This window comes from Balaenoptera acutorostrata, chromosome 14 (genome assembly GCF_949987535.1).
Source record: "Balaenoptera acutorostrata chromosome 14, mBalAcu1.1, whole genome shotgun sequence".
NCBI lineage: Eukaryota > Metazoa > Chordata > Mammalia > Artiodactyla > Balaenopteridae > Balaenoptera > Balaenoptera acutorostrata.
The window spans coordinates 53739686-53761058 of record NC_080077.1 but is presented as its reverse complement, the minus strand read 5'-3'; the positions used below and the strand labels follow the sequence as shown (position 1 = coordinate 53761058).

Sequence of the window (21373 nt, the reverse complement as noted above, 5' to 3'; positions counted from 1 at the left end):
TTTAATGACATAGTAAAAGGCTCATGATAAGCAAAAGAAAGAGATGGAAACTTACGATTACAGAATGACCTGAACGAAAGAAAAATTCATTTAAAAAAAGACTTGAAGGTACTATGCTAAAATGTTAACAGTGTTTGCCTCAGGGTGGTGGAATATTTTGTTACATCTTTACGCTTTTCTGTAAAGAATTCTCTGAGATGAGCACGTTTTATTTTTTGTAAAATCAGGAGGAAATAACATTTTTTAAATATACATTTAAAGGGATAGATTTCAAATATAATGAGAGATATATGATCCTGCTAAAGAGAATTTCATTTAAATTTCAGGGCTTTAGGATCCGATACAGGAGGATCAACCAGAAATCCAGCTGCCCACTGTGGGGTTGTTGGTTTGAAGCCTAGCTATGGCTTAGTTTCTCGTCATGGCCTCATTCCCCTGGTGAACTCCATGGATGTGCCAGGAACCCTAACCAGATGTGTGGATGATGCAGCCACTGTGTTGGGTATTTATGCAATTCCATGGAGTTTCAGAACATTACCATTCCACTTCAGCACTGTGTCTGTCACTCATAAATATTTCTACTTAACAGGTATACTAGCTGGGCATGATCCCAAAGATTCTACCACAATTCAAGATCCTGTTAAGCCATTTACGCTTCCCAGTTTGACAGATGTGAGCAAACTGTGTATAGGAATTCCGAAGGTAACTCTGTCTTTACAAAAGTACTGTCAAGTCAAATACAGAGCACAGACTTGGGAAACAGACTGGTTGGGTTTGAATCCCTGCTCTGCCACTTGTATTAGCTATGTGACCTGAGCACATGAAAACAGATATGTTAAATTACTAACCTTTTAAAATTTTTAACTTTGAGCTTAGCAATAATTTTTTGTTCTGGGAGACTGTGCTGTGCGTTGTGAGATGTTCAGCAGCATCGCTGGCCTCTAACCCTAGAGGTAGCACCCCCCCCCCCCCACCACCACCACTGCCCCACCAGCAAGACTGTCTGCAGATGCTATCGGATATCCCCTGGTTGAGAGGAAGAGGAGAGGAAACTGCCCCCAGTTGAGACCACCGCTGTAGAGAAATACTGTAAAATCTTTAAAATCTTCAGTTAAGGTAACAGGTGTGCCTACTTTTAAGGATTTAGAGAGAAACAGACCTAGTTGAGAATCCTGGATCCTCTACTTACCTGCTATGTAACATTAGGACAGTTAGTTAACTTCTCTAGTCTCAATATTTTTCATTAATAAAAAGAAGGATGATAATATCTACATCGTAAGACTGTTAAAAGCATTAAATGAGAGAACCTTTGGAAAGTATCTAGCAGAGTGCCTGGTATATAATGAACATTTAACAAATATAAGTTCTCCAACCAGATCGCCAATCTTTAATATTATATCGAGCTCACAGTATCTAGTACTGTGCTTGTCATGCCATAAACAGTCTTAAATTAGTTCAATCTTTCTAGCTACCTGCTAGCAATTTAATCAGATGTTCTAACGTATTGCCAAAGTTTCTGGAGTACAAATTTTTATAACACCATCTACACAGATATTCTAATTTCTGCATTTTGACTTTTTCCATTAAGGAATATCTTACACCAGCATTGTCGAGTGAAGTACGATCTCTTTGGTCCAAAGCTGCTAATCTCTTTGAGTCTGAGGGGGCCAAAGTAATTGAAGTGTCCCTGCCCCACACCAGTTACTCAATTGTCTGCTACCACGTATTGTGTACATCGGAAGTGGCATCGAATATGGCAAGATTTGATGGGCTAGAGTATGGTAAGTTGCCTGTATTTTGGATTTTTAAGGAAGTTGTCTCAAACATTTGAAAGGTTCGTTTATTAGTAACAAAAAATATTATTGCCAGGGATAATGTTAAGATTTATGGAAGTAGATCAGTGAATCCCTTTACCTTTGTCATTTTAGCATTCACACTATTCATCATAATATCTCTGTATCTTCAGCTCACCCTCTGGACTGTATCTTGAAGGTAGAGTATTTTAGCTCTGTATTCTCAGTCCATACAGTGTGGTACCTGGCACAGGGCAGGAGCTCAGTAAACATCTGAATAAAATGAATGAATGAATGAGGGAGTGAACAACTGAAGTTTCCCTCTTCATTATCGTCTTTTCTCTCCTTGATTCCTGACAAGTCAGTCAGTCCAAAGGCAGATAAAAAAGAGAAACCATTAAGGTCAATCTCATGAAATTTTAGTATTGGTCACAAATGTGAATCTAGACCTGCTTTTCAGCCAAAACTTTACTTCCTTTTCAATTAATGTTTTGTGGGTGTTTGTGTGTGTGTTTTTGTTTTTTGTTATCAGGTCACAGATGTGACACTGATGTGTCTACTGAAGCCATGTATGCTGCAACCAGACGAGAAGGGTTCAATGACGTGGTGAGAGAAAGAATCCTCTCAGGAAACTTTTTCTTATTAAAAGAGTAAGATAATCAGCTTAGGAATTTCCCCCATTCTTGAAAACTCCATAGTAAAGTAGCAGCATGTCTGTCAAGTCTTATAAGTTGAGATATTTGCTAAGGAAGCAAAATCCTTATGATTTAGATTAGAAATCATAATTAAAGGCCCATTTATGGTACTTTTGGCTCCTGGTTATTCAAAAACAAACAAAATCATTGATGCTCTAGCTAAATGATTAGTACAAGCTAAGTAGGAAGCCCTGAAGGATTTTAGCCTCATTAAATGTCCCCTATTATTGCCACATTGACTGCCCTGAGAGCCTTAAGCAGGAAGTTACATTGGTGTCTCTTAAAAAACGTAGTGAATCAACTTAGTTTTCCCTTGCATCGTGTATCCGTTCACTCTAAAAAAGAATTTTAGATTACTATGACTTTGGTATAAGTTTGTTCACCATCTTGTGAATAGGATTCATCTTACATACTACCAGGTCTGTCTAAGAGGATGTGAGAAGTGTGAAAAAGCAAGAGTGGTTGTACCGAATAGCTTCATGGGGTTTTGCTCTATGTCCCATAGATACATAGATACATAGATAGATACATACATGCATGCATACATACATACATACATAGCAAGCATTTTATTCATCTGTGCGTCTCCTCAGGGCCAATAGTTAGGATTACTTTTTCCAAAGATACTATTTGAACAGCTACTATGAAAAACAGTATGGAGATTCCCCCCAAAATTAAAGATAGAATTACCATATGATCCAGAAATCCCACTTCTGGGTATGTATCTGAAGGAAAGAAATCACTGCCTCAAAGTATTATTCACAGTAGCCAAGACATGGAAACAACCTAAGTGTCCATCAACAGATGAATGGACAAAGAAAATATAGTGTGTGTGTGTGTATATATAGATATATAATAATGAATAATATTCCATTGTATGTATGTATGTGTGTGTGCGTGTGTGTGTGTGTGTATATATATATATATATATATATATATATATACACACACACACGCACACACAGCAATTTTATAGTCAATTATATCAATAAAGCTGGAAAACAAAAACAAATTATTATTTGATTAATGGGGAAATCAAAGGGCTTTGTTCATTCGCTTTCCTTCTAATGTTGTCTAATGTCTGAAAATGGTTGTTTCATTTTGTCTAGTTTTCGGTTGTTTAAAATGGCAGAGTAAATCCATCCCTAATATTCCCATCATTGATGGAAGCAGAAGTTGGGCTTTTGAACCATATTTAAAGTAGGAAGAAGTTTAATAGAAGTATTTGTTCTTTTATAAAAAGATGTTGTTAGTACATGATTTAAGCCATCAACTGTTGGGTAAATTATACGTGATGCCTGCATTCATCTCTCTGTAGATCCTGTGGTCAAATGATAATAAGGACATCTGATATTTCTATAGCATTCTTTCAGGATAAAAAAGATTTCACATTTTTATCTCATTGTATTTGGTCCTCAGAAAGATTGGAGTTGTTATATCCATTTTTCAGGTGAGGAAACTGAAGTTAGAATAGTTAATACTTTTGCCAGCCTTCATTAACAGCTTCAGGAGGATCTAAGGAGTATTTTCTTTTTCCCTTTCTTTGCATCATTGACTTACAGTCACGCCTATGTCTGGCTAATTCCTTAATCTTTTCAGTAAAGTAAGCGTTTTTTCTTTTGGGGGGCGGGTGGGGAGTAACCATATCCTTTATTATTTTTTTTTATTACCACAATTAGTTTCGTGAACATCTGTCATCTCATATAGACACACCATTAAAGAAATAGGAAGAAAAGTTTTTTTTCTTATGATGAGAACTCTTAGGATTTACTCTCTTATCAACGTTCGTGGATAACATACACAGTGTTAATTATATTTATCATGTTGTGCATTACATCCCTAGTACTTATTTATTTTATAACTGGAAGTTTGTACCTTTTGACCACCTTCATCCAATTCCCCCTCCCTCCACACCCCGCCTCTGGTAACAACAAATCTGATCTCTTTTTCTGTGAGTTTGTTTTTGAAGTACAATTGACCTACAACACTGTGTTAGTTCCTGGTGCACAACATAGTGATTTGATATTTTTCTGCATTTCAAAATGATCACCATGATAAATCTAGTTGTCATCTGTCACCATACAAAGATATTACATAATTACTGACTATAATCCCCAAACTGTACATTTCATACCTGAAAGTTTATAACTCTTAATCTCCTTCACCTGTTTCTCTCCTTGCCCCTCACCCCCCTCTTCTCTGGCAACCACCTGTTTGTTTATCTGTGACTCTGTTTCTGTTAGTTATGTTTGTTCATTTGTTTTTTGGATTCCACAGATAAGTGAAATCATACAGTATCTTTCTCTGACTTATTTCACTTAGCATAATACCCTCTAGGTCTATCCATGTTGTCGCAGATGGCAAGATTTCATTCTTTTTTATGGCTAATTTTCCATTTTGTATATGTATTGATACTACATCTTTATCCATTCATCTACTGATGGACACTTAGGTGGTTTCCAAATCTTGACTATTGTAAATAATGCTGCAATGAACATAAGGGTGCATATATCTTTTCAAATTAGTGTTTCGGTTTTCTTTGGATAAATACCCAGGAATGGAATCGCTGCATTGTGTGGTAATTCTGTTTTTAATTTTTTGAGGAATCGCCATACCTTTTTCCATAGTGGCTGCACCACTTTACATTCCCACCAACAGTGCAAGAAGGTTCCCTTTCTCCTACATCCTTGCAAGTATTTGTTATTTGTTGTCTTTGATAATAGCCATTCTGAAAGGTGTGAGGTGGTATTTCCTTGTAGTTTTGAATTGCATTTCTCTGACGGTTAGTGAGGTTGAGCAGCTTTTCATGTGCCTGTTGGCACATCTGTATGTCTTCTTTGGAAAAATGTCTGTTCTGGGCCTCTGCCCATTTTTTAATTGGTTGTTTATTTTTTTTTGATGTTGAGTTGTATGAGTTCTTTGCATATTTTGGACATTAACCCCTTATCAGATATAGCATTTGCAAATATCTTCTCGCATTCAGCAGGCAGGCCTGAAGCATCTTTTCATGAATTTCACATTTCCATTCCTGGGCTATACCTGTCTGTAAAGTACAAAATTGCAAACACTGCATACTTTCCCCAGTTACTGTTTCCAGAGCCTGCTTTCTAGTGTCTAATTCTGATGGCATGTTAGAATTTTCCAAAACTTCAGAGTCCTTATAATAATTATAACTATAGGGCTTCCCTGGTTGGCGCAGTGGTTGGGAACCCGCCTGCTAGTGCGGGGGACGCGGGTTCGAGCCCTGGTCCGGGAGGATCCCACATGCCGCGGAGCTGCTGAGCCCGCGTGCTACAACTACTGAAGCCCACACACCTAGGCCCGTGCTCCGCAACAACAGAAGCCACCACAATGACAAGCCTGCACACCACAACGAGGAGTGGCCCCCACTCGCCGCAACTAGAGAAAGCCTGTGTGCAGCAACGAAGACCCAACACAGCCAAAAATAGATAAATAAATAAATTTATTAAAAAATAAAAATAAAAAATAATTATAACTATAGATGAAATAGAACATTATAATAATAGAAAGAGGATTGGAATGAGCCTCCAGAGACCTAAGTTCTAGTCCTTCCTCTACCCCTGTCAATCTTTGCAGCCTTTGGAGAGTCATTTAGTTGCTATGCACTTGATTTTCCTCACCTGAAAATGAATGTTCTGGTTTAATGATGTCCCTGGAAGTGTTAATATTTTGTGATTATATGTGCAGAATTGCATCTACTGGTGATTTTTAATTAATTCCAGATATACAAACTTTTAGAGTAACAGCGCGGTTGAACAAAATTCATTTTTATGTGTTGTTAGGAATCTTACTGGTGCCTGCTCCAACAGGCCAAGAATCCAGTGATTCTTTAACAAGCCTTATGCATGAGAATTGATTCAAAGAAATAACAGAAAGCCCTTAAAGTGTCATCTATTTTTTTAACAAGGCTTATGCATGAGAATTGATTCAAAGAAATAACAAAAAGCCCTTAAAGTGTTGTCTACTTTTTTCCACAGAAACTATGAGAATTATTTTGTCAAAGCACAGAAGGTGAGACGACTCATTGCTCGTGATTTTGTGAATGTTTTCAACTCTGGAGTGGATGTCTTGCTAACTCCTACCACCTTAAGTGAGGCAGTGCCACACACGGAGTTCATCAGAGAAGACAATAGAACACGAAGTGCTCAGAATGATATTTTTACACAGGCTGTAAATATGGCAGGTGAGGATCCCTCAAGAACATTCTGGTTTTCTTCAAATTTTTAGGTAGACACCCTGGTCTTCTACTTAGGTTCTAGCTAGATTGTTCCCTAAACGCAATAGCTTGTCCTTCTGGAATGCTTAGGAATGTGTGTTTGTGTGTGCATGTGTGTATTTATAGGCATGCACATGCTTGCACTTACCACACACACATAAATTTTCAAACCTAGAAAAGTTGAAGAAGTCGTATACTGAATACCCATATGTCCTTTGCTTGGATTCATCCTTGTTAACATCTTGCCTCACTTGCTTTCTCCTTCCTCTCTTTCTCTCTCTTTCACACACACAAACGCACACACACTCTTAGCTTTTATTTGAATAATTTGAAAGTTTCAACATCATGTTACTTCACCCCTAAATACTTTAGCATGAATCGTCTAAGAATAAAGACATCCTCCTACATAACCACAATTCCATCATCACACCTAAGAAACCTAACACAAATACAATAATATTCCAAATACAGTTCATATTTAACTTTACTCAGTTGTACCAAAAATGCCTTTTATAGGGTGTTTTTTCCCCGATATATATTTGTTTATAATATCTCTTAAAGTCTAGAACAGTTCCCCAGTTCTCTATGTTTTATAACAGTCTGAACCACATCAGACTGTTATAATTTTTGTTTTAATCATCAAACATAATGTAGGAAACTCAAGGACAGAGGGAAAAGTCTGTTGTATTTATCTATACTTTTATTTACTGTGTTCATTTCTCCCTGATGTATCAGATCCTTTGTTTTACCATATCCTTTCTGTTTGGAGAACAGTTAGCCATTCTTTTAGGGTAGGTCTGCTGGCAACCAGTTCTCTTAGCTTTCTTCTGAGAATGTCTTGATTTTCCTTTCATTTTTAAAGGTTATTTTTGCCGGATATATGATTCTGATTTGACAGTTCTTTTCTTTAGCACTTAAAAAATGCCCTGCTACTTTCTTTTGGCCTGCATAGTTACTGATAAGAAATCCCCCACCTTTTAAAATTTTTGTTTTAAGTGACATTGACTCTCTTGAGGAGTCTAGTCCTCTTGACCTGTAGGATATCCCATCTGTAATTTGAATTTGTCGTATTGCTTCCTCATGATTGGGTTGAGTTAAAAATTTTTGGCACAAATACTACATATGCTTCATGTCAAGAAACAGTTAAGTATCAGTTTGTCCCACTTTTGGAAGCTAAGTTAATCCCTTGGTTAAGGAAGTAACTACCATATATTTTCCTTATAAAGGCACATTTTCCTTTTGTAAGTTGTAAGCAAGTGGTGATGTGATACTTTGAGACAGTGTTTCCCAATAAACTTGAACCCACTTTTAGCATCTATTGATGATCCTTGCCTGAATTAAATATTACTTAGAGAATTACAAAATGCTGACTTTTCTAATTCTATCATTCCTTCTACATATGTTAGCTAGCAGCCTTCTCTAAAGAACAGCTTTCCTGGGTCTTCCCTGGTGGCGCAGTGGTTAAGAATCCACCTGCCAATGCAGGAGACATGGGTTCGAGCCCTGGTCCAGGAAGATCCCACATGCCACGGAGCAACTAAGCCCGTGCATCACAACAACTGGGCCTGCGCTCTAGAGCCCGCAAGCCACAACTACTGAGCCCGTGTGCCACAACTACTGAGCCCATGTGCCACAACTACTGAAGTCCACGCGGCTAGAGCCCGTGCTCTGCAACAAGAGAAGCCACCGCAATGAGAAGTCTGTGTACCACAACAAAGAGTAGTCCCCGCTCGCCGCAACTAGAGAAAGCCCACACGCAGCAACGAAGACCCAACGCAGCCAAAAAATACATAAATTAATTTAAAAAAAGAAAAAATAATTTTTAAAAAAAGCTTTCCTTTTTTAAAAAAATTCAATGTATTATAAGTAATTAACTGTCATTATTTTTGATGCTCAAATTTAACCAACAGTTGTGTATCCTTTAGACCAGCCCCCATTCATTTTTGAAAACTTTCTTATTTTATGGCATAACAAGATGTCCCAGGCTCTCCTACTTTCTCTGCCCCAAAACTAAAATTAAAACTACCCTGAATTACTATTTTTCATCTAACAAATTGGCAAAAATTCAAAAACTCAACAACACACTCTATAGGTGAGGCTGTAGGAAAACACTCATTTTGCTGATAGGAGTTGAAAAGGTACAACTTTTTTGGAGGGAAAGTTGGCAAAATATCTAATTACATATGCATTTATCTTTTGATGAAACAGTTCCTCTTCAGCTGAGAAACGTTCAGGAATACCAAAAAAATACACAAGGTAATTCACTGGGACTTGGCATGAAATAGCTAAATACCGAAAACAACCAAAATCTCCAACCACAGAAGAATGGTTGAATAAATTATGGTAAAACCACATGATGGAATACTATGCAACTATAAAAAAGGAATGAAGAAGGTCTATGTGAACAGATATACAGTGATTTCTAAGATATATTAAGTGAACAAAGGAAGATACAGAAGCATACATATAATTTTTGTGATTCTTTTTTATTACCTTATCCTGTCTTGTACCTACTGGCACTGGAAAGTGGAAGAGGTCTCTGCATCTTAGGGTGGAGAATTAATCAGCATTTAATGGGTCTCTTTCTTTTCCTCAGGGTTGCCAGCAGTGAGTGTCCCTATGGCCCTCTCAAGCCAAGGGTTGCCAATCGGACTACAGTTTATTGGACGTGCATTTTGTGACCAGCAGCTTCTTACAGTTGCCAAATGGTTTGAAAAACGAGTACAGTTTCCTGTTATTCAGCTTCAGGAACTAATGGATGATTGTTCATCAATCTTTGAAAATGAAAAGTTAGCTTCTGTTTCTCTAAAATAATAGTGATAACTATCATGCAAATTATAATGACTTTTAAAGATTTTATATTCTAGAAAAGTCAAGTGATCTTGTAATTTGGTTCATTGTCAACACAGTCATTCCTTGGAATCGCTTTTTAAAATTCTTGTGATATAGTTAATTACTTATGAATAATCTGTCAGCATTTATTAAGCATCCACTAAGTATAAACAAAGTGCAGGATTTCTATTATAATACATGTTCCTGAAAAATGATGCATTCTGTAAAAATGTTCATTAAAAACAACATTGCTTACAGTACTAGTGCTGTACTGTGCTGTAAGCAATCTAAGTACTAGTAAACCTCTCAAAACTTGTACATCTTTGTAACCAAAGCACTAACAAAAACAGTCAGTGGTACCTCCAGAGATAACCTGGACAGCCCAGCCGACAGGCAGCTCAACATGCGGTGGAGGCCACCTCAGCGGATGTTAAAAATGCACAAAAACAATAAAATGGGAATATCCACTTCTAAGTCTGAGCAGAGCAGGTAGAAGAAGAGCTCTGAGCACAGGAGGAAGTGCAACCTTCTGGGGCCCAGAGTCCTGCAAGACGGGGGTGTGCCTCTCTCTCTGGGGAGAGCCCCAGGTGTGGACTCTCCTCTAAGAATAGAGCTGCAATGACTGAGAACTTTTTTCCTTTCCTGCTAACAGTTAAAATGTTACTTCTGCCATTCCAGAGCCCCATGCCACGGAACCAGAGTAACTCCATGTTACACTGAGTTCACTCTAGTTCCATCACAAACAAGCTCAGTGATGCCATAGAGACATTTGTTGTGACCTAACAGACCACACTGGACTCGAAACTTGGTAGCTAGTGGAGCATGGTTTTAGTGAGAAAGTTTCAAGATACACAAGTAAGAGCCCATATGAAAAACTTGTGTATAATTTGGTGAGGATGCCAAAGAGAAGAAGCCCATGGACCTCCTCCCTTACCCCAGATTCTCTATTCCTTATGGTTTTCTTACCCTCTTGACTTTCTTTACAAGTGCTCTCTCTTTGGGCTCCTTGAGCACAAAGAGACATTAACGGGAATATGTATTCAGAATCTGAAAAAAAAAAATCTGATGAAAATCATATGTTTACCCACTATAAAATTTCATCGTTGGATTTGTCTTTGCCAGAACACCACTGTCATGTTTACATGTGTTCTAATTTGACACTTGTTTATTGTTGATAAGTATAAGTGGGGAGCTGAATTATTATTTAACAGATTCACTTTGTTTAGTAAGAAAAAAGTCCTTTCTAAATATGAAAGACATGAAGGAAAAACATAGGCAGAACCTTCCCGAACCACTAGGATGTTGAGTGGTGAGAGTTTAACCTGCCTGGTACTTTTCATTAATAATTTTCTCTCCCCCTGGGATCCTCCCACTCCCAAATACTCTATCTGATAAACTTTACATAAAAGTTTTCTGTGCCAGGCCCATAGGCCCACTAGGATTCTTAAATATTTTGACATGAGTCCCTGAAAAAGGAAGAAATTCATGACAGAGAATTGCTTTACTTTATAACACGAGAAAACTCTTAGTTGGGGGAGGTAGTATGATGCAAATGGCAAGCAGATGAATCTTTGCCCGTCTTTTTTTTATGTGTGTATAATTCAAAATAAAAATTTTTCAAAGAAGATTTATGTAATTTCTCTTATTCCTATATCTCTGCTTGAGTTGCACTAGATTGGAACTGGAAATAACGAAGTGAAACATTTACTGTTCTCACGTAGTAACACCCAACTAGCGTGAAATGATACCTAATCTGCTCTTTCTTTTCCATCTTTACCCTAAATCTAGTAGATCTCATTTTGCCAAATCACTGTCTGGGAGTTTAAGGGGAAAATGGTTTCTGTGTCTCAGCTGATTAAACCCTGAAATTGTTAGCAGCAGGGCTGCCACAGCAGAGCACGTCAGAAAGGTGAAGGTGGCTGCGAGTGTAAGATGAGTGCCTTGATAAGACAGCGAAACAAAGCATTGCTAGAGTGAAAAAATGTGATGCGTTCACAAAACTTCGCACCCTGACGGCACACAGAGCCAAATCCAAGCCAGGTCCGTGTTGACCAACACTTAGCGTTACCAAGAAAATCGCTTGGAACCAGGGAGGCAGAATGTTCTATTTGAATGGCTATTTGACACCAGGTGGTTGGGAACACAGGACAGTGGGCCATCTAGAAAAGACAGCATGGTACAGAAGAGGAGCTTCTAAAAATGACGAAGAATGGTGATTCCTATGAGGAAATCACCTGCACCTTCTACAGCGGACAAGATATATCTTTAGGATTTTAGAACAGGATCTGAAGAACAGTGAAAAGAGATCTGGTTACAGGGCACCAAAAAGTAGACCTCGGGGATTCTGTAAACTGTGTCATACCCTGTTCCAGTTTAAGTAAGGGAGCAAACTAATGGGGTTTTCACAATAGTTTCTATTATGAACTTTGATTTATTAACTACTTTTACTCTCCCTCCCTTTCCTCAAATATCTGATTATGCTGAGGCTAAATATGTGTTGCCTGTGCAAGCCTGGGGTAAAATTTATTCATTGCGTTTAGAAGCACCAGAGGACAGTTTAAAGTAGAAGGCTTTCCTCAGTTATTTCATAACTTTAGCAGTGTGTACACTAGAACAAAAACCTGAAAATTTAATGAAAGCAAATAACACGAGAAAACCCCAGCCAACATTAAATAAAAGTAATTACGGGATTTCAGAGGGGCTTTCATTTCTTTTTCTTTGTACCTCAATGGAATATAAATCCAAAAGGACTTTAGGAACTTTATTAAAAATTTATTATTACAATGTTGTAAAAGTAAATAGTTGAGGAAATCACTGAATTGATAAAAATAGGGGAAAAGGTTAAAACCAGGAATAAGATTACAAGTTAACAATGCTTGTCAAGGTATTTATACAGATGCTAAGGCTGTACAGTGTGATATGGTGGGAAATTTCCCAATTGCTTTCCTAGTGGGTAAGGCCACCAGATTTAAAAATCAGATATACCTGGGTTTGAATCCTATTACTGCCATTTACGAGCTGTGTAACCTGTCTGAGCTTCAGTATCCTGACCTGTAAAATGGAGGTAATATTTACTCCAAGGGAGGGTTGGGAGGATTAAATTTAAATGATGCACTTAAAGCACCCAGCATAACAACACAGAATAAGTATTCAAAAGTTTGGAGCTATAAATACATGCATACAATCATGAAATTATCATTTTCCCATGGACGCTAAAGATACACATTAAACTAATACGGCCAAATTGCAATTTACTGAAAACTTATGCTAGAGACCAGCTATATAGCTCTCTGATGATCTGGCTTCCTCTGCAGATAAAGTTTAAAATATCTGGAAGAACTGATGGACTGTGCGTTTTTAAAGCAATTTCCATGAGCCTATAATAAAGAATTGGCTAACACAGGGTTCAAAGTCCTGGAGGTCTTTTTTTGTTTTTTTAACATCTTTATTGGAGTATAATTGCTTTACAATGGTGTGTTAGTTTCTGCTTTATAACAAAGTGAATCAGCTCTGCATATACATATATCCCCATATCCCCTCCCTTTTGTGTCTCCCTCCCACCCTCCCTATCCCACCCCTCTAGGTGGTCACAAAGCACCGAGCTGATCTCCCTGTGCTATGCGGCTGCTTCCCACTAGCTATCTATTTTACATTTGGTAGTGTGTATATGTCAATGCCACTCTCTCACTTCATCCCAGCTTACCCTTCCCCATCCCTGTGTCCTCAAGTCCATTCTCTGCATCTTTATTCCTGTCCCACCCCTAGGTTCTTTAGAACCTTTTTTTTTTTTTAGATTCCATACATATGTGTTAGCATATGGTATTTGTTTTTCTCTTTCTGACTTACTTCACTCTGTATGACAGACTCTAGGTCCATCCACCTCACTACAAATAACTCAATTTCGTTTCTTTTTATGGCTGAGTAATATTTCATTGTATATATGTGCCACATCTTTTTTATCCATTCATCTGCCTGGAGGTTTTTTAAAAGGCCCCTGTGCTCTGCCAACCAAGTGAAAGCAGGACTGACATGTTAAGAATGAAGCCTCCCAGGGCTTCCCTGGTGGCGCAGTGGTTGAGAATCTGCCTGCTAATGTAGGGGACACGGGTTCGAGCCCTGGTCTGGGAAGATCCCACATGCCGCGGAGCAACTAGGCCCGTGAGCCACAACTACTGAGCCTGCACGTCTGGAGCCTGTGCTCCGCAACAAGAGAGGCCACGATAGTGAGAGGCCTGCGCACCGCGATGAAGAGTGGCCCCCACTTGCCGCAACTAGAGAAAGCCCTCGCACAGAAACGAAGACCCAACACAGCCAATAAATAAAAATTAAAAATAAAAATAAAAAAAAAAAGAATGAAGCCTCCCAAAATGTGGCTATCCCATATCCTGTGGGGAAAATGCTTTCGACAGAGCCAAGTTCTTCCTCATAAAACCTAGTTCCATTCCAACACATAGATACATAGATCGTTGGGGCCCCGAAATACTACATCTTAGCTCCAATTATTTTAACATGGGAAAAATTTAGGGTTGATGTTCCCTACAGCCAGCTAGTCTAGCCATAAAGGGGGAAAAGTTAATGAAGTACCCCTAGAGCATCTGTTGGTTAAACAATTTCACTCCTTGGTGAATCTTCCAAGAGAAATTAGTTGTAAAATGGACCTTCAGAATAATATGATAGAATTGGCATCAGGTATCTGCCAAGGTGAAAACTGACAACTTTAGCATAGTTCATATAGCAGGACCAGTTGTCTTCAGAGGCCAATCATAGTATAGAATTCTTATCTTTCTGTTCTCTGTGACAAGAGTGTATGCATCTAAATCACTAACATACAAATCACTAACATACAAACTAAAAGGATGCAAGGCCGGAATTCAGAGTTTTAAGGCTTATAATAACCAAATAAATTCTAATACAGTATACTATTTGAACAATTCTATCACAAGCATGTAAAAAGACATGGAGCAAGTTACATATGAATTATTTTCTTAGCTATCCCACTTTAGTCCTCCATGGAAATGGCCACTAGAATGCAGGTAATTGGTGCAGAATTAAGGTAGTGTTAATGGGAAAGAGAGAGAGATATTATAAAGTGAAAATCAGAAGAATTTAGAGCTCAATTGGATTCGAGGGTATGGGAGAAAGGAGGGAAAGAAACATGATTTTTATACTGAGAAGTGCTCTCAACTAGAAAAATGATGTTAAGCTTAATAAAAACAAGGAAAGCAGGAATGATCTGTAGGGGCTGAAGATGAATTCCACAATCAAGGAGAAGTACCTAACAGGTAGTGGGAAAAGAGGCAAGTTAGATGGAGCTTGGGGAGTCAGAACAGACAGCGAAGTCTATCCCTGCTCCCCCCATGTTTAGTTATGAAAATTTTCAAATACAAAGCACTGAACACTCACATACCCACCAGCTATATTCTACCATTGACATTTTACTGTATTTATTTTATCACATATCTATCCTCTATTATCCCTATTCATCCATTAATCCACCTTATTTTAAAAATATATATCTCAAAGTACAGTTTACCCTAAATACTTAAGCATACCTATCATTAACTTGAGTTCAATATTTGTTTATGGGTTTTAAGTAAAACTTATATACAACAAAATGCACAAGTCTTAAGTGTACGTTCCCTGAGTTTTGACAAGTGCATGCTCTTGTGTAACATAAACCCCTGTCAACATATAGACCATTACTGTAATTTCTGTCACCCCAGAAAATTTCCTTATGCCCCTTCCTAGTTAATTCCTGCTCTCACCCCTCCAGAGGCAACCATTCTTCTGGTTTTTTCCCCCAACACAATTTAGTTTTGCTTATTCTAGAATTTCATATGAATGTAATCTGCACTGGGTCACCTAAAATGTTATTCAGGAAATGCAAGATCTCAGTTTTTGAATTTGATTCGAATTGATTTTAAGAGGTTTGTTTTCTCTAGTTACAAAGGTAATGCTTGTCCCCTGGTGGGAGACAACAGAAAAGCACATGCACAAAAAAATAAAAATCACTTACTATCTCACCATCTAGATGTATGTATATGTATATACATATCTATTTTTATTAATAAAAATGGTGTCATACTTCACATAGTTGTGCAACCATTACCACAAGATTCCAGAACGTTTTTATTATCCCACAAAGAAACCCCACACCCATTAGCAGTCACTTCCCGTTCCACTCTACTCCCAGCCCCTGGCAACCACGAATTTACTTTCTGTCTCTATGGATTTGCCTCTCCTGGACATGACATATAAATGGAATCATACAGCATGTGACCTTTTGTGTCTAGCTTCTTTCATTTAATATGTTTTCAAGATTCATCCATGTTGAAGCATGTATCAATATCTCATTGTTTTTATGGTTGAATAATTTTCCAATTTGTAGACATATCACATGTCAATTTATTCATCAGTTGATGGACATTTGGATTGTTTCCATTTTGGTAATGAATAATGCTGCTATGAATATTCATGTACAAATGTACACATTCATGTACATGTGTTTTTATTTTGCTTGTATATATACCTAGGTGTGGAATTGCTGAGTAATATGGTAACTGTGTTTAACTATTTTTTTTAAACATCTTTATTGAAGTATAATTGCTTTACAATGGTGTATTAGTTTCTGCTGTATCACAAAGTGAATCAGCTATACATATACATATATCCCCATATCTCTTCCCTCTTGCGACTCCCTCCCATCCTCCCTGTCCCACCCCTCTAGGTGGTCACAAAGCACCGAGCTGATCTCCCTGTGCTATGCGGCTGCTTCCCACTAGCTATCTATTTTACATTTGGTAGTGTATATATGTCCATGCCACTCTCTCACTTTGTCCCAGCTTACCCTTCCCCCTCCCCGTATCCTCAACTGTGTTTAACTTTTTGAGGAACGGCCAAACTTTTCCAAAGTGGCTGCACCGTTTTACATTCCCACCAGCAATATATGAGGGTTCCAATTTCTCCATATTCTTGCTAACCCTTGTTATTGTCTGTCTTTTTTATTTTAGCAATCCCAGTGAGAGTGAAGTGATATCTCACTGTGGTTTTGATTTGCATTTTTCTAATAACTAATGATATTGAGTATCTTTTCATGTGCTGACTGGACAATTATATATATATATATATATATATATATATATATATATATATATATATATATACACACACACACACACACACACACACACACACACATATATATTTTGGTGGGGGGAAGAAATGTGTATTTAAATCCTCTGCTCATTTTAAAATTGGTTTGTCTTTTTATCATTGAGTTTAAGAGGTTTTTTAAAAGATATATTTTGGACACAAGTCCCTTATCAGATATGTGATTTGCAAATATTTTCTCCCATTCTGTGAATTGTCTTTTCATGTTCTTGATGGTTTTCTTAAAAGCAGTAAAGTTTTTTATTTTATCCAAGGTTAATGTATCTATTTTTGCTTTTGTGGCTTTTGCCTTTGGTGTCACATATCAAATGTACCTGTAATGAGGCGGAGTCAAGATGGCAGGTGGGAAGACACAGAGTTAGCGTCTCCCCACAACTAGGGGGCCTAACGGCTGCTGGTGGGGGACTCTGATGCCCAAGGAGATGGGAGGAACCCCAAAGTGAACCGGTAGGACACAGTGGGACTGAGGGGGGAGGAGAAGTGGAGGCCAGACAGGATTGGCGCCTCTGAGGCCAGGGAGATCAGGAGAGGCAGGCAGGAGGGACTCTCTGGGAAGAGCGGGAGAGGAGCAGAGGGTGATTGCCTGGCTCACTGGGGCCGGGGAGACTGCTGAGCTCCCAGGCTGATCCCCTGCCCTCAGAGCCCCCTCCATGCCACGTAGGTCCTTGGGGGCATAGGAGGGAGGCCAGGGGGATCAGGAGAGGCAGGCGGGAGAGGCTCTCCCAGACTGGAGGAAGAGGAGAGGAGAGGAGGGTGTTTGCCCTGCCCACTCGAGCCCAGGAAGCCTGCTGGGCTCCCAGGTGAGGTCCTCTGCCCTCTGAGACTAGGGGTGGGGGGCACGCCTGGGCCCCTTCTGTTCCTTGAGCCTAAGCCCCACCCCCTACAGCCCTCAGGGCCTTTTCCAGCCCTGTGGGTCCTGAGCATTGGCCCCGTCCACCACCCAAACCCCACCCTTGCTTAGGCCCCGCCCTGCACAGCCAAGGCCTTCCCCCCCACCTTTTTTTTTTCTTTTCCCTCCTCCTCTTTTTTTACTATTGTGGTACTGATGTACCTTCATTCATCTATATTTTAATTTAAAATTCTTCCTAACATATCTGTTAGTTTCCTAGTCTAATTTTATTTTTTACTTCGTTATTGTTCTCTTTTTTTTCCCGCCCCAGGCAGATTGCGGGATCTTGGTTCATGAACCCAGGGTCGGGCTCCTGTGGTGGGAGCTCCGAGTCCGAACCACTGGACCAACAGAGAACCTCAGACCCCAGGGAATATTCATTGGAGTGAGGTCTCACGGAGTTCCTTATCTCAGCACCAAGACACAGCTCTACCCAAGAGCCTACAAACTCCAGTGTTGGAAGCCTCAGGCCAAACAACCAGTAGAAAAGGAAAACAATCCCACTCATTTAAAAAAAAAATGAGATGGCAAAAAAATGTCACAGATGAAGGAGCAAGGTAAAAACCTACAAGACCAAATAAATGAAGAGGAAATAGGCAATCTACCTGAAAAAGAATTCAGAATAATGACAGTAATGATGATCCAGAATCTTGGAAATAGAATGGAGGTACGGATTGAGAAAATACAAGAAATGCTTAACAAAGATCTAGAAGAACTAAAGAACAAACAAACAGAGGTGAACAACACAATAACTAAATGAAAAATACACTAGAAGGAATCTATATCAATAGCAGAATAACTGAGGCAGAAGAACGAATAAGTGAGCTAGAAGATAAAATGGTGGAAATAACTGCTGAGGCGCAGAATAAAGAAGAAAGAATGAAAAGAATTGAAGACAATCTCAGAGACCTCTGGGACAATACTAAATGCACCAACATTTGAATTATAGGGGTCCCAGAAGAAGAAGAGAAAAAGAAAGGGTCTGAAAAATATTTGAAGAGATTATACAGTCAAAAACTTCCCTAACATGGGAAAGGAAATAGTCACCCAAGTCCAGGAAGCACAGAGAATCCCATACAGGATAAACCCTAGGAAAAACACACCGAGACACATATTAATCAAAGTAACAAAAATTAAATTCAAAGAAAAAATATTAAAAGCAGCAAGGGAAAAACAAAAAATAGCATACATAAGGAATCCCCATAAAGTGATCAGCTGATTTTTCAGCGGACACTCTTCAGGCCAGAAGGGAGTGGCAGGATATACTTAAAGTGATGAAAGAGAAAAACCTACAACCAAGATTACTCTACCCAGTAAGGATCTCATTCAGATTCGATGGAGAACTCAAAAGCTTTTCAGACAAGCAAAAGCTAAGAGAATTCAGCACCAACAAACCAACTTTACAACAAATGCTAAAGAAACTTCTCTAAGCAGGAAACACAAGAGAAGAAAAAGACCCACAAAAAACAAACCCAAAACAATTAAGAAAATGGTAATAGGAACATACATATCGATAATAACCTTTAATGTAAATGGATTAAATGCCCCAGCCAAAAGACACAGACTGGCTGAACGGATACAAAAACAAGACCCATATATATGCTGTCTACAAGAGACCCACTTCAGACCTAGGGACCCATACAGACTGAAAGTGAAGGGATGGGAAAAGATATTCCATGCAAATGGAAATCAAAAGAAAGCTGGAGTAGCAATACTCGTATCAGATGAAATAGACTTTAAAATAGACTCTTACAAGGGACAGGAGGGACACTACATAATGATCAAAAGATCAATCCAAGAAGAAGATAGAACACTTATAAATGTATATGCACCCAACATAGGAGCACCTCAATACATAAGGCAAATGCTAACAACCATGAAAGGAGAAATTGACAGTAACACAATAATAGTAGGGGACTTTAACACCCCACTTTCACCAATGGGCAGATCATACAAAATGAAAATAAATAAGGAAACACAAGCTTTAAATGACACAATAGACCAGATAGATCTAATTGATATTTATAGAACATTCCATCCAAAAGTGGCAGAATACACTTTCTTCTCAAGTGCACATGGAACATTCTCCAGGATAGATCACATCCTGGATCACAAATCAAGCCTCGGAAAATTTAAGAAAACTGAAATCATATCAAGCATCTTTTCTGACCACAACGCTATGAGATTGGAAATCAATTGCAGGAAAAAACTAAAAAACACAAATACATGGAGACTAAACAGTGCGCTACTAAATAACCAAGAGATGACTGAAGAAATCAAAGAAGAAATTTAAAAATACATAGAAACAAATGACAATGAAAACACGACGACCCAAAACCTATGGGATGCAGCAAAAGCAGTTCTAAGAGGGAAGTTTATAGCAGTACAATCTCACCTCAAGAAACAAGAAAAATCTCAAATAAACAATCCAACCCTACACTTAAAACAACTAGAGAAAGATGAACAAAGAAAACCCAAAGTTAGTAGAAGGAAAGAAATCATAAAGATCAGAGCAGAAATAAATGAAATAGAAACGAAGCAAACAATAGCAAAGATCAATAAAACTAAAAGCTGGTTCTTTGAGAAGATAAACAAAATTGATAAGCCATTAGCCAGACTCATCAAGAAAAAAAGAGAGGACTCAAATCAATAAAATTAGGAATGAAAAAGGAGAAATTACAACTGACAATGCAGAAATACAAAGGATTATAAGAGACTACTACAAACAACTATATGCCAAAAAAATGGACAACCACAAAGAAATGGACAAATTCTTGGAAAGGTACAGTTTTCCAAGACTGAACCAGGAAGAATTAGAAAATATAAACAGACCTATCACAAGTAATGAAATTGAAACGGTGATTAAAAATCTTCCAACAAACAAAAGCCCAGGACCAGATAGCTTCACAGGCGAATTCTATTAAACATTTAGAGAAGAGCTAACACCCATCCTTCTCAAACTCTTCTAAAAAATTGCAGATGGAGAAACACTCCCAAACTCATTCTATGAGGCCACCATCACCCTGATACCAAAATCAGAAAAAGATATCACAAAAAAAGAAAATTATAGACCAATATCACTGATGAACATAGATGCAAAAATCCTGAACAAAATACTAGCAAACAGAATCCAACAGCACATTAAAAGGATCATACACCATGATCAAGTGGGATTTATCCCAGGGATGCAAGGATTCTTCAATATATGCAAATCAATCAATGTGATACACCACATTAACAAATTAAGGAATAAAAGCCATATGATCATCTCAATAGATGAAGAAAAAACTTTTGACAAAATTCAACACCCATTTATGATAAAAACTCTCCAGAAAATGGGCATAGAGGGAACTTACCTCAACATAATAAAGGCCATATATGACAAACCCACAGCAAGCATCATACTCAATGGTGAAAAACTGAAAGCATTTCCAGTAAGATCAGGAACAAGACAAGGATGTCCACTCTCACCACTCTTATTCAACATAGTTTTGGAAGTCCTAGTCACAGCAATCAAAGAAGAAAAAGAAATAAAAGGAATACAAATTGGAAAAGAAGAAGTAAAACTGTCACTGTTTGCAGATGAAATGACACTATACATAGAGAATCCTAAAGATGCCACCAGAAAACTACTAGAGCTAATCAATGAATTTGGTAAGGTTGCAGGATACAAAATTAATGTTCAGAAATAAGTAATCTTTCTATATACAAATAAGAATCTGTTAGAATCGCTTTGTCCAACACAGCAGCCACTAGC

General features: G+C 38.2%; 2 protein-coding genes across 4 annotated transcripts in view; one reads left to right on the top strand and one right to left on the bottom strand.

Moving 5' to 3' along the window:
• QRSL1 (glutaminyl-tRNA amidotransferase subunit QRSL1) overlaps positions 1-11184 on the top strand; it is a 32318-nt gene extending 21134 nt beyond the window's left edge. For 2 of the 3 annotated variants that reach the window (XM_007190645.2, XM_057527802.1), the window contains 6 exons: positions 327-502; positions 590-702; positions 1589-1781; positions 2326-2443; positions 6487-6692; positions 9322-11184. In XM_007190645.2, coding sequence (XP_007190707.2) covers positions 327-502; positions 590-702; positions 1589-1781; positions 2326-2443; positions 6487-6692; positions 9322-9539 — 1024 coding nt within the window. In that variant the 3' untranslated portion in view covers positions 9540-11184. Of the gene's footprint in view, positions 1-326; positions 503-589; positions 703-1588; positions 1782-2325; positions 2444-6486; positions 6693-9321 lie in introns of those variants that run through there. The other variant, XM_007190646.3, reaches the window with a different exon arrangement.
• RTN4IP1 (reticulon 4 interacting protein 1) overlaps positions 1-21373 on the bottom strand; it is a 110075-nt gene that overhangs the window by 67983 nt on the left and 20719 nt on the right. The gene's annotated exons all lie outside the window — the stretch shown is intronic.